Source organism: Pelophylax lessonae (assembly GCF_965119305.1).
Source record: "Pelophylax lessonae genome assembly, chromosome: 9".
In the NCBI taxonomy this organism is placed as follows: Eukaryota; Metazoa; Chordata; class Amphibia; order Anura; family Ranidae; genus Pelophylax; species Pelophylax lessonae.
In genome coordinates this window covers 95274096-95287317 of record NC_138776.1, presented here as the reverse complement: position 1 = coordinate 95287317, position 13222 = coordinate 95274096, and the positions used below count along the sequence as shown (strand labels likewise).

The 13222-nt window shown below is 48.2% G+C and overlaps 1 protein-coding gene across 3 annotated transcripts in view; it reads right to left on the bottom strand.

Annotated features, from left to right (window-relative positions):
• CNNM2 (cyclin and CBS domain divalent metal cation transport mediator 2) overlaps window positions 1–12285 on the bottom strand; it is a 269756-nt gene extending 257471 nt beyond the window's left edge. For 2 of the 3 annotated variants that reach the window (XM_082268396.1, XM_082268397.1), the window contains exon 1: window positions 10608–12285. In XM_082268396.1, coding sequence (XP_082124522.1) covers window positions 10608–12057 — 1450 coding nt within the window. In that variant the 5' untranslated portion in view covers window positions 12058–12285. The remainder of the gene's footprint in view (window positions 1–10607) is intronic. The other variant, XM_082268395.1, reaches the window with a different exon arrangement.
• Window positions 12286–13222: the final 937 nt, after the last annotated feature.

The window sequence follows — 13222 nt, the reverse complement described above, 5'->3', positions numbered from 1 at the left end:
GGATACATGGCTGGATCCCGGGGAGAGTACCCTCTCTTACAGGATCCACCGAACTCCCTAGCTGTACCCAGAGTGTGGCTCGGGGTTACCGCTAATGGCTCTGAAATTTCACCCCGAGCCACACTCAGGAATACCGCTAAGGAGGTTAAATATTCAAATAAAACCTTTTGTTTGGGGAAAAAAACTGTTGATTTGGTCAAAAATTCTGAGTGGTCCTGTGTAGACTTTACCGAGTTCTCTCAAAGAGATAATTTAGCCCTTCTAGAGCTCATCCTGGACTACAGAATGATTAGTATTAATGCTGTAGAGATCTGAGAGTTGCGGTGGTTGATTCGTTTAGCAAAAGATACTGGTCAGAGCTGACACCAATCATTTAATAAAAAACCTAACTATCTGCTCATTTTCTCTGGGTTCTGCTCTTCTGGCGTTCACCACAGCACGACCCCCCCTTCATGAAGCCTCCTGGGATACTCGCATCATCCATCCTAGGAAGCTTCAGGACAAAGTGCAGCAGACTGCGCATGCGCCAGGCAATCCTGAGCACAGAACTCAACTGCAGCAGCAGGGTCGTCCGGGGCAAGATGCAAGAACCCAGAAGAGACTGACGTCTGTCTGATGATGCCAGGATAGAAGATGACAGTGTGTGACCTGGCATGGTTAGAGCTGGTAGAGCAGCGGATTACGCAAATAGGCCCTTTTAGGATGACCAGCAGTCCAGGTCAGAGGTAAGTAAAGGGGGAGGGGGGGATTGTTAATGACCAATCAAGAGCAACATACAGTTATACCTTGGTTTGCAAACATAATTAGTTTCGGAAGCATGCTTCTAATCCAAAGCACTCGTATATAAAAGTGAATTTTCCTATAAGAAATAATGGTTTGTTCCACAACCATTTATTCATATGAAAAATGATTACGGCAATACAAAATACAGTATAAAGTGTACTTTAAAAATAAAAATACAGTAAAAAAACCAAATTAACCTGCACTTTGCAGCACCCCTCCATATACCATTATGACCAGGCTCCCAATCCACAGTTCCTTTTGTATAAAAACAAAAGAATTACAGTACACTCACAACGTTAAGGAGTCTGGTGCAATTCCAAAGCCACTGGTGTATATGTCCTTTACTGGTGTACAGTATACAGTTCTGTATATGGCCTTCTGCAGAACTCGGAGACACTCAGGAACTGTTGACGTCACTTTTGGGTGCTGCTAACGTGCATTACGTCCGCACACCTAGCTGGGAGTTCTGCAGGAAGCACTAGGAGCCACCAGCGCTCCCAGATCTCTGGCCACATACAGAACTCTATACTGTACACCAGCAGCTTTGAAACTGCACCACACTCCTTACCATTGGGAGTATATTTATTTGTTAACATGAAAACTATTGCTCGTATACCAAGACAGCGTTCGCAAATCAAGGCAACCTTTAAAAAAATGGTGCTAGTCTTTCAAAACGCACGTAAACCGCGTTACTCGTAAACCAAGGTTTTACTGTACTCTCAAAGCTTCAAGTATATTTTTATTTATATATCCTGAGATCTTAAAACCCCAACCTAAAGAGGTTGTAAAGTCAGTAAACTCTCCTCTGTAACTTGTGCCTATAGGTAAGCCTATGATAAAGCTTACCTATAGGTACTGTAAATATCTCCTAAACATGTACCGTTTAGGAGATATTTACCTTACATGCAGCCAGTGACGTCACTGGCGCATGCGCTCTGAAGGAACGGCCGCTGGTGCCGTTCCTTCAGAGCTCCGTGCCGTGACCGTCGGCTCCCGCGTACGTGCGCGGGAGTGACGTCACCGCGGCTCCGGCCAATCAGATGGCCGGATGCTGCGATCCCGGAATTCGGGCGACTGGACATGTCGCCCATCATACAGGTAAGCGGACGGCACGGCGGGGGCTCGTTCTAAGGTAAGTATTTCATAATTAGCTAGTATGCGATGAATACTAGCTCATTATGCGTTTCTCTTGCAGGTTGCAAAAAGAAAAAAAAAAAAATTTTTGTGGGTTTACAACCTCTTTAATGCATTCAATTATCTGAGGTTCCTCGAGATCCAGCGATGCTGCAGGACAGACTCAGCTGCCTGGGATTCCTCTCCTCATTGGCTCCTGCTGCTGTCAGTCAACCAGCCAATGAGGAGAAAAAGGGGGTGGGGCCAGGCAGCGGCTCCGTGTCTAGACACAGGGAGCTGTGACTCGGCTTGGGTGCACCCATAGCAAGCTTCTTGCTGTGGGGGCACTCAACAGGAAAAAGGGGCCAGGAGCTCCAAAGAGGGACCTGAGAAGAGGAAGATCTGGGCCACACTGTACAAAACCACTGCACAGAGCAGGTAAGTATAACACGTTTGGTATTTTAAACTAAAAAAAAAAAAAAAAAAAAAAAAGAGAACGGACGTTACAATCACTTTAAGCCTCTGGTGACGGCACCGTTCCTTCAGAGCCCTGTGCCATCACCATCATCGTGGCTCATCCAAAGGACTGGAGTCTGCCAACCTGGAAGGAAGACTGGGTGAAGATGGAAGCCCTGTCAGCTGTTTTAGGGGATGTTTCATAATGTGCTAGTATTTGATGCATACTAGCACATTATACTGTCACTTTGCCTTGCAGGTTTAAAAAAAAAAAAAAAAACAAACAATGCGGCGGTTTACTACTTTTTTAAGGGCTGGTTGTGACACCTCTGCTGGTGTGTGCTGCGGGGTATAAAGTGCTGAAGCACTGACTGCAACGCATCACACTTACTTTTTCCATTCAGGTTTATTTTCTGCAATGCATTAAACTGCATTGTGACATAGTGTGCTGAAAACAAATACTGCATGTCCTGCTTTTTTTAGCAGTGCAACACAATGATGTGAACTGAACAAACAGGACATAAGGGGATTTACTTGTCCATGTGTTGGGACCCCGCTGGGCAAGGCTGTCCGGCACAGCCCAATGCACCTAGTGTGAATAGGCCCTAAAACCTGACAGGGAGTCGAATGCGAAGAAGAAAGAAGAAAGAAGGAGGAAGGTGGTTTGGCTATACTTGCACTTTGTAGTACTCAAATTATCATGCATAGGCAGATAAAAGGGACAGAAAAGCATAGTAAACTAATATTTCCATTCTTAATTGATTTGGTGCCTTAGTAGCTTGCTAATAGTTTCCCATTTCCTCTGCAGTACGTTTTCTGAAGATTATTAAAAGAATCAATAAATGTACATAAAGAGTGTGGGCCAGTCCTTAGCATTATAAGCAATAATCTTTATTACTACTATGCATGAAAACATGCCGACTAGAACATCTCCTGCTGTCCATAGCAGCAAATGATCTTTCTGCAGTGCAGCATTTAAGGGGCTCATTCACATACATGTTGTGGAACGTAGTAAAGCCTGTTTTACTGTGCACTACTACAAAGGACATAAATGCTTTATACAGTGCGTAGCAATGCTATTCATTTTGAATGCTGCCTCAATACACATGATTTTCAGTGCAATGCACAGATACGAAGCATCTAAGCCAGCCTCTCTCAACCTTTTCACCCATGAGGGAGAAACCCCCTAATTTTCAAGTATTGGGGAACCCCTGCTAAAAACCAATTCATCAGAGGTCAGTGAGAAAAATGCCCCTAAAAATGTTGGACAGAAGCATGTCCCCATTACTATAGTGGTCAAATTCATGCGTATGGGGACACAGCCACTGCCCCCAATGTGTTATCCATGCATGTGCACAGTCCCAAATGCATTTAGGGTTCCGGGGCCATGCACCCGAACTGACATCACCGTGTCTCCGTCTACAGTCGCTGTGTCCCCATACAAAGACAGACAGAGGCGCCTCTAAGTGTAGACTTTATGCAACAGGTTTAATGAATAAAATTATGCACTCACGTTAGTAAGCATATATTCATGCCCATAAAACAAGGTTCCAGTGTGGAGAAGTGTACATCATCCGGTCATGGACATCCGTCCTGCTGGAGCTGAAATCCTTTCGCCATGGCCGGCTTGTACGGCAAGGTTAGAACCAGGCTCGGTGTATTTGCTTGACAGCAAGGCTTGGTGGATAGTTGACCCTGGATGATGTCATCTGCATGCGACGCGTTTCCGAGTGTGCTTGCTGCCTGGGGGAGGGCAGCAGTGCTCCTTCTTCACGGCAAGATACTTGCCGTGAGGCTGCAAGCACACTCGGAAACATGTCCCCGGAACTCACCCTAAATGCATTTGGGACTGTGCACATGCATGGATAACACATTGGGGGCAGTGGCTGTGCCCATGCAGCTGCTGAGTCCCTAAAGACAACAATGGGACTGTTGGCACAGGGATGCACCAAACACCTGTGACCTCCATGCACAGATGTAATTGCCCCATGTGAATGAGGCCACACAGTTCATATTTGGATTACACGGTCACAGTATCCACTTTAATAGAGGCTTTACACAAAGCACACCAAAACAACTGCTACTCTATACAGCTATTTAAAGTAATGCTAAAGGCTCGTCTTTTTTTTTTTTTTTTGTTAAAACAACAAACGTTATATTTACCTGCTCTGTGCAGTGATTTTGCACAGAGCAGCCCCAATCCTCCTCTTCTTGGGTCCCCCGCTGCCACTCCTGGCTCTTCCCCACTAACAAGTGACCCCACTAGATAGCCCCACCAGAAAGCCTGTTGCTATGGGGGCACTTGGGCAGGCTCGCTCCCGAGCCGTGCTTCTGTGAGTGGATGGACAATGTCAATTCACACAGAGTGCAGCTCAGCAATGCGCTCCCCTCTCTTCTCCTGTCATGGGCTCACTGGCTGCGATTGACACAAGCAGTAGTCAATGGCTCCCACTGCTTTGTGAGCCAATAAGGAGGGAGAGACCCAGGAGAACCGCTGCTCTTGTGCATATCACTGGATTGAGATGGGGCTCAAGTATAAAGGGAGCTAAAGGGGGGAGCTGCACACAGGCGTTTTTTTTTTTTTTTTTTTACCTTAAAAACCTTCTGCCTTTAGAACCACTTTAAGGCCCCTTTCACACCACCAGACCGACTGGACCATCCATTGTTCTCTATGGAGCAATGGGTGTCAGTGGGTACGTGTTCGCTGACCCCCACCGGCTTCCAATCCAGTCCGCTAAAAACAGACAGATGGGGATCCGTTTCCCATCGTCTAGTGGTTCAGATGACTGACAGTTCCATAGAGAACAGTGGGCTGTGCTCGCTCTGCATAGCGGAGCAGACACGGACCCTTTCACATGGGCTTTCCGGATCAGGTCCGCATGTCAGTTTTTCAGGCGGACCTGATTGGAGGCTCCATGCACCCCTATGGATCAGTGGATGTCAGTGATGATATGTCCACTGACACCCGCTTCTCTCCGATACGATCCTGTCCATGAAATCCAGGACGGATGGTAATCCTATGGCGCTTTTCCACTGCATGGAACCGTACCGGTTCGGCACGCTTTTGTGCTTTTCCACTGCTGGTACCGCATGGTATAGGGTCGGAACGGTTCGGTACGGTACGGTACGGTATAGGTTTGCTTTTCCACTGCATGGAACCGAACCGAACGGTACGGCTCTAAAAAAACAGTACCTACTCGATTGCGGTTCCAACAGGTACCAAACTGGTACCATATCCCACAATCCTTTGCATGCAGTCACTACTAGCCACTGATTGGTCAGAGAATCCCACCCACCCCGTTGTTATCCCACCCACTTAACTTTAGTACTACTTTAGTGGAAAAGCAAACCTATACCGTACCGTACCGAACCATTCCGACACTATACCATGCGGTACCAGCAGTGGAAAAGTAAACCGGGCCAAGCAGGGCCGAGTAGAGCCGAGCCGGTACTAGCCGGTACTTGCAGTGGAAAAGTGCCATTATTTTCCATCCGTCTGGAGGCTCAGGTGGGATCAGATATAAAACAGACATTTTTTTTCATCCGATCTCCCATAGAGGAGAGCAGGGCCGTGACAGGCCCGTCTCCTCACAGCGGATCGATCCCCTGCGGAGCAAAGCGGAGTTCGCCGGGCGGAGAGCCCCTGTGAAATGACCCTTAAACCTCAGATTGGTTTTTTTTTTTTTTTTTTTTACATGGCTCTGAACACAAAACAAGTTTACTGCTCTGTACGCAGCATGGGCTCAGGAAATGATACAGCTGCATTCAGATCTGTACATTAATAATGATAAAAAAAATAAAAAACAACACACAATACACACCACCACAACCTTAAATGGATAAAAGGCTACACTTTTTGCATGAGCCCTAAAAATAACCATAGCACCATTGCTTTCTCAATTAATAACTTTACTAGTTTTGCAACTAGGGTGCATACTTCCTAAAAAATATATCCAATACTTTGTAGTAGCCACACAAAAAAAAAAAAGCTATACTGCACTCCATGAATATTTTTATTGGTATATCACGATATACAAAAATCTCCATAACTGTACCCAACCCAAGAGCACAATACAAAATTCCATCCTAAAAATGACAGATCTGACACAGCTGACCCAAGGTAACCCTGCAATTATACACACATTAAACTATTAATAAAATTAACTTTCTATTTCTGATCGGTACTCCACTAAACCCTTATATCGTCCTCTATAGGGAGCCCAAGAGATGCAATTAAATATTGCAACTGTCCCGAATGTAGGTTCACATGATCTTGAACTTTCAAATAGCAAACAATGCTACCAAATCTACTTCCCTGGTGTTACCGTTTTATGGTGGGATTTTGTCTTTTGCTTTTGTTATAATTATGCAAATTTTTGTATATAATGAAAAAATAACAATGATCAGCATTTCTTTTTGGTTCTACTACATGATATTAAACCTATATGTAAAGCATTGGGAATCCTTTCACACCCCAACATATGCGTTGAGTGCAGGTATGCACATACATTGGCACAGTACATTTTAACATGTGCTTTCTTTGCACTTTCTTAAAGATGCAAGAAAGTCTATGGCATGGCAGAGGAGCCAAAATTATGCTTGGATGCTGTTTTGCCTGTGAGCTGATATGGGCTGCGTTGACATGCGTTTTGTACCGAGAGACCGAGAAAAAAAAAAGTGCTTTTTCACAGTTCATATCAGCAAAATGTGCCACTGCTCTACTCCTATGCACATACCTCATTTTTCACCTCCTTGCTTTGGCATGTGCTGAAAGAAAACATTTTTTTTTCCAGCACTTCTAGTATGAATGGACACCAAACCTACCTCCTTCTCTACTCCACGCTACGAAACCTACCTCCTTCTCTGCTCCACGCTACGAAACCTGCCTCCTTCTCTGCTCCAGGCTACGAAACCTGCCTCCTTCTCTACTCCACGCTACGAAACCTGCCTCCTTCTCTGCTCCACGCTACGAAACCTGCCTCCTTCTCTGCTCCACGCTACGAAACCTGCCTCCTTCTCTCCTCCACGCTACGAAACCTGCCTCCTTCTCTGCTCCACGCTAGGAAACCTGCCTCCTTCTCTGCTCCACGCTAGGAAACCTGCCTCCTTCTCTGCTCCACGCTAGGAAACCTGCCTCCTTCTCTGCTCCACGCTAGGAAACCTGCCTCCTTCTCTGCTCCACGCTAGGAAACCTGCCTCCTTCTCTGCTCCACGCTAGGAAACCTGCCTCCTTCTCTGCTCCACGCTAGGAAACCTGCCTCCTTCTCTGCTCCACGCTAGGAAACCTGCCTCCTTCTCTGCTCCACGCTAGGAAACCTGCCTCCTTCTCTGCTCCACGCTAGGAAACCTGCCTCCTTCTCTGCTCCACGCTAGGAAACCTGCCTCCTTCTCTGCTCCACGCTAGGAAACCTGCCTCCTTCTCTGCTCCACGCTAGGAAACCTGCCTCCTTCTCTGCTCCACGCTACCAAACCTGCCTCCTTTTCTGCTCCACGCTACGAAACCTGCCTCCTTCTCTGCTCCACGCTACGAAGCCTGCCTCCTTCTCTGCTCCACGCTACGAAACCTGCCTCCTTCTCTGCTCCACGCTAGGAAACCTGCCTCCTTCTCTACTCCACGCTAGGAAACCTGCCTCCTTCTCTACTCCACGCTAGGAAACCTGCCTCCTTCTCTACTCCACGCTACGAAACCTGCCTCCTTCTCTACTCCACGCTACGAAACCTGCCTCCTTCTCTACTCCACGCTACGAAACCTGCCTCCTTCTCTACTCCACGCTACGAAACCTGCCTCCTTCTCTACTCCACGCTACGAAACCTGCCTCCTTCTCTACTCCACGCTACGAAACCTGCCTCCTTCTCTACTCCACGCTACGAAACCTGCCTCCTTCTCTACTCCACGCTACGAAACCTGCCTCCTTCTCTACTCCACGCTACGAAACCTGCCTCCTTCTCTACTCCACGCTACGAAACCTGCCTCCTTCTCTACTCCACGCTACGAAACCTACCTCCTTCTCTACTCCACGCTACGAAACCTGCCTCCTTCTCTGCTCCACGCTACAAAACCTGCCTCCTTCTCTGCTCCACGCTACAAAACCTGCCTCCTTCTCTGCTCCACGCTACAAAACCTGCCTCCTTCTCTGCTCCACGCTACGAAACCTGCCTCCTTCTCTGCTCCACGCTACGAAACCTGCCTCCTTCTCTGCTCCACGCTACGAAACCTGCCTCCTTCTCTGCTCCACGCTACGAAACCTGCCTCCTTCTCTGCTCCACGCTACGAAACCTGCCTCCTTCTCTGCTCCACGCTACGAAACCTGCCTCCTTCTCTGCTCCACGCTACGAAATCTGCCTCCTTCTCTGCTCCACGCTACGAAACCTGCCTCCTTCTCTACTCCACGCTAGGAAACCTGCCTCCTTCTCTACTCCACGCTAGGAAACCTGCCTCCTTCTCTACTCCACGCTAGGAAACCTGCCTCCTTCTCTACTCCACGCTAGGAAACCTGCCTCCTTCTCTACTCCATGCTATGAAACCTGCCTCCTTCTCTACTCCATGCTATGAAACCTGCCTCCTTCTCTACTCCATGCTATAAAAACTGCCTCCGTCTTTGCTCAATGCTATAAAAACCTGCCTCCGTCTCTACTCCATGCCATTAAACCTACCTACTAAGGACGTGATACGCAACTTCCACTTCCTGGAACACTGAACGGCATCCCCCTGGTTTCTTTTACATGTTTGGAATCATTTGTCTTTTGTAAGTGTATTTTAAATGTTTGAAATAAACAAATTGGTTTAACCTACTACATTATGAGAAGCCTATCTCTCTTCCCTACTCCTATTACATCCTGAGGATCTGGATTATGAATATGGGACATGACCAGAGGTCCATACTACTTTGCCTTGCTGAATTTGACCACCTGTAATAGGGATCAAATATTTCTGGTGAGCAGTTTATGCATATATTTGTCAGGGGATCAAGGGATACACACTCACTGGTGCACATTAATTGATGGTTGTAGGGGTATTTTTTGAACACTTGTCTGGATTATTGTTTTCACCTATATTGGGACTTTTTGGAGCACAGTGTTCATTTATTTATTTGCTCACATTAGAGCGCTGTCTTTTTATTTTCCTTAAACCTCCGTCTCCACTCCACGCCATTTAAAACTACCTCCGTCTCCATTCCACACCATTTAAAACTACCTCCTTCTCCGCTCCACACCATTTAAACCTACCTCCGTCTCCGCCCCACGCTATTAAACTTACCTCCGTCTACGCCCCACGCTATTAAACCTACCTCCGTCTCTGCTACACGCTATTAAACTTACCTCCGTCTCAGCTCCACGCTATTAAACCTACCTCCGTCTCAGCTCCACGCTATTAAACCTACCTCCGTCTCCGCTCCACGCTATTAAACCTACCTCCGTCTCCGCTCCAAGCTATTAAACTAACCTCCGCCTTCACTCCTTGATATCAAACCTGCTTCTGTCTCTACTCCATGATATTATAATAAACCTATCTACTCGTATGATATCTATGTTTCCAGTCCATGTTATGAAACCCATCTACTCCACAATATCTACGGCTCTTCTCCATGTTATTAAACGTATCCTCTCTGTGCCATTAAACCCATCTACATATCTACTCCATGCTATTAAACCTACCTACATGTCTACTTCATGCTACTAAAGCTACCTAAATGTCTACTTCATGCTACAAAACCTATTAACAGGTCTACTCCATGCTATTAAACTTATCTATGCACCTACTACATTCTATTAAACTATCTAAATGTCTGCCCCAGGATTTGTAAACTATCCCTGAAACTAGAAAGCCCAGAGTGATCCTAGAGAGGCTGACAGATAGGGGGAATGAGAAAGGCTGGGTGCTGAAGCTGAGCTCTTCATTCCTGAAGACTATAGAGCAGTGCTGGACAGCGCTGAAGAGCCCTGACAAGCACATCAGCTCATCCAGCGTGCTGCTGGACACTTTCATCTCCTTAGCAAATATCAAGAATGCAAAGTAAACCTTCTAAAGCCGGCAGCTCAACTCCCCCCCAGGCTATGTTGCACCTCATTAGTAATGCAAACTCCTATGGCATGCTGCTTAAGGCGATTGTAATAATATGGGTCACTAAATAACAAGGTCACTGCAAGTGTGTGTACTGCCCTCTGCTTACAGTGGAGCCATGAGGACTGAAGGGGCCTGCCAAAGCTGACTTGTCCTTCAACGTGCAGCAGCAACCTCCATGCAAGGCTCTCACCTTTTTTGAACTCTTCCAGCATGGCGTCCAGCTTGGTGTCATTGAAGACAAAGTGCAGGGGGTGGTTGTAGAACTTGGTGATGGTCTTGAGCGGCGTGCAGTCGTCCGGGTCGACAAAGGCCAGGTCCTTGACAAAGAGCAGGTCGACGATGTTGGAGCGGTCGCCCTCGTAGACAGGAATGCGGGTGTAGCCGCTTTCCATGATCTCGGACATGGTGTTAAAGTCAAGCGTGCCGTCTCCGGCCATCATGAAGCAGTCCCGCAGAGGGGTCATGACATCCTCCACGGTCTTGGTGCGGAGCTCCAGGGCTCCTTGGATGATGTTCAGCTCCTCCTTGACCAAGTCGTTGTAGGGGTCTGTTACCCTTAGCATCTCCAGCAGCTTCTCCCGGTTGTAGACGGTGCCGATCTCCTGTCCGAGCACGCAGTCCAGCAGCTTGCTGACTGGGTAGGAGGCCGGAAAGGTCATCATCATGAAGAACTTGGTCAGGAAGATGGTGTTGGCACCCACGGCCAGGCCGTGGCGGGAGCAGATGGCCTGCGGCACGATTTCACCGAAGATGACAATGCCGATGGTAGAGACCACCACGGCCACCAGACCCGAGCCGGCGATGTCGTCCAGCAGGATTGTGAGGGTGGTGTTGACCAGCACGTTGCCCAGCAACAGCGAGCAGAGGAGGTAGTTGCCCTGGCGGCGGACTGGCTCGATCCTCTTGGCGTAGTTCTTCTCCTTGTCGGTGCCGCAGTTCTGAACGATGCGGAGCTCCATGGGGTCCAGGGCCATCAGGCCCAGGTTGAGGCCACTGAACATACCAGACAGGCAGAGGAGGAGGGCGATAAAGATGACCTGCAGCCAGAAGGGGAGAAGGAACTTCTTCTCCTCCACCACAATGACCCGGGTGTCATCTCCGATGTGGTACACCCAGGTGGTCTCTGTCCAGGGCTGCAGAGGGGAGGCGGGCGGAGGGGAGGGGGAGGAGGTACACAGGTAATACGCCTTGCTCTTCTCCGTCTTCCGCAGGGGTTTGATCTCGATGTGGACGATGGCGGAGCTGCTGCGGCTCAGCTCGATGTATGGCAGGACCAGGATGTCGGAGGTGCGGATACCGCAGGGGTGGGTTCCCTCCGAGGATGAGTCGTAGGCGGCCCCGTTCCAGGGCGGCGGGTGCTCGGTGAAGGCGATCTTAGACCACGTCTCATTGTCCAGGTTCTGTCCGTACACCCGCAGCTTCACCCGGGTCCGCTCGCTCACCCGCAACGCGCCGCCGTCCATGAACGACACGTCGTCTGTGTCCTCCAGCCTCAGCCCGATGATCACCGTCTCCGCTTCGTCCTCCGCTTCCCCAGTCGCCAGCCCCAGTAACATCACCAGCATCACGGCAGCCAGGACCCGGCCGTGACTGCGCGCCGCCATGTTGACAGTGGGCAGTGTGATGGGGCCGCCCGCCATCTTTAGTCCGGGCGATTCCAGACCCGGGAGGGTGGGGGGGCGCTCACACCGAGTCACGTATTGCCTTCATCCCGAGTACCGGACCGGCAGCAGTCCCTGCCTAGCCCGACACCCGCCCGGCTTCTGACTGGAGGCTCGCTGAGAGTCCCGAGGTGAACCAGTCCACACCGAACGGCATCCCAGCCGGCCAATCACGTCGCGAGGTTCCTTCCCAAAGGCGGGGTTAACTGACAGCTGGAAAGAGGGGGGCGTGGTGCGTTTACTATTCCCCTACTAGAGCGCTTGGAGTATTTTTCCCACATTGTGGGGGCGTGGCCTAGGCGCGAGGGGGCGTGGTTGGTCCGGGCACAAGTGACATGTGCTTACCTCCAGCTGTCAAACTGGATTTTCTGTGTTCCTCGCCTGCGGATACACATATATATATATATATATACAACACACACATATATACAGGGGAAAACATCGCACACATCGCATAGGCTCACAACAATGCACCAGCATTTCTGCTTAACCACTTCTGGACCGGAAGGTTTTACCTGTGTTACTTTAACAGACAATTGCGTTACTTTTACAAAAAAAAAGAGCGACAATTCTGAAAAAAAAACAATGTTTTTACTTTCTGCTATAAAACATTCCCATTAAAAAATTAAAAATCAAGTTTTTTTTATCATTTTAGGCCAATTTGTATTCTGCTACATATTTTTGGTAAAAAAAAAAAATTGCAGTAAGCGTATATCGATTGGTTTAAAAGTTATTGCGTCTACAAACTAGGGGAAAGAATTATGTAAGTTTTTTATAAATTATTATTTTTTTTTTTTACTAGTAATGGCAGGGAACAGCTGTTTTTAGCAGGACTGCGACTTTGAAGCAGACAGATCGGACCCCTAACTGACATTTTTGACACTTTTGGGGGGAGCAGTGACATTACTACAGTAATCAGTGCTAAAAATATGCTACTGTACTAATGATACTGTCGGGGAAGGGGTTAACACCAGGGGCAATCAAAGGGTTAAATATGTCCCTAGGTGGTGCTTTCTAACTGTGTGGGGGATGGGCTTGCTGAATGAACACAGAGACCTGTGTTCCTAAATAAGAGGAACACAGGACGCCTGTGTTCATTACTGACAGAACAGCGGTCTGCCGTGTTTTTAATGGCAGACCACCG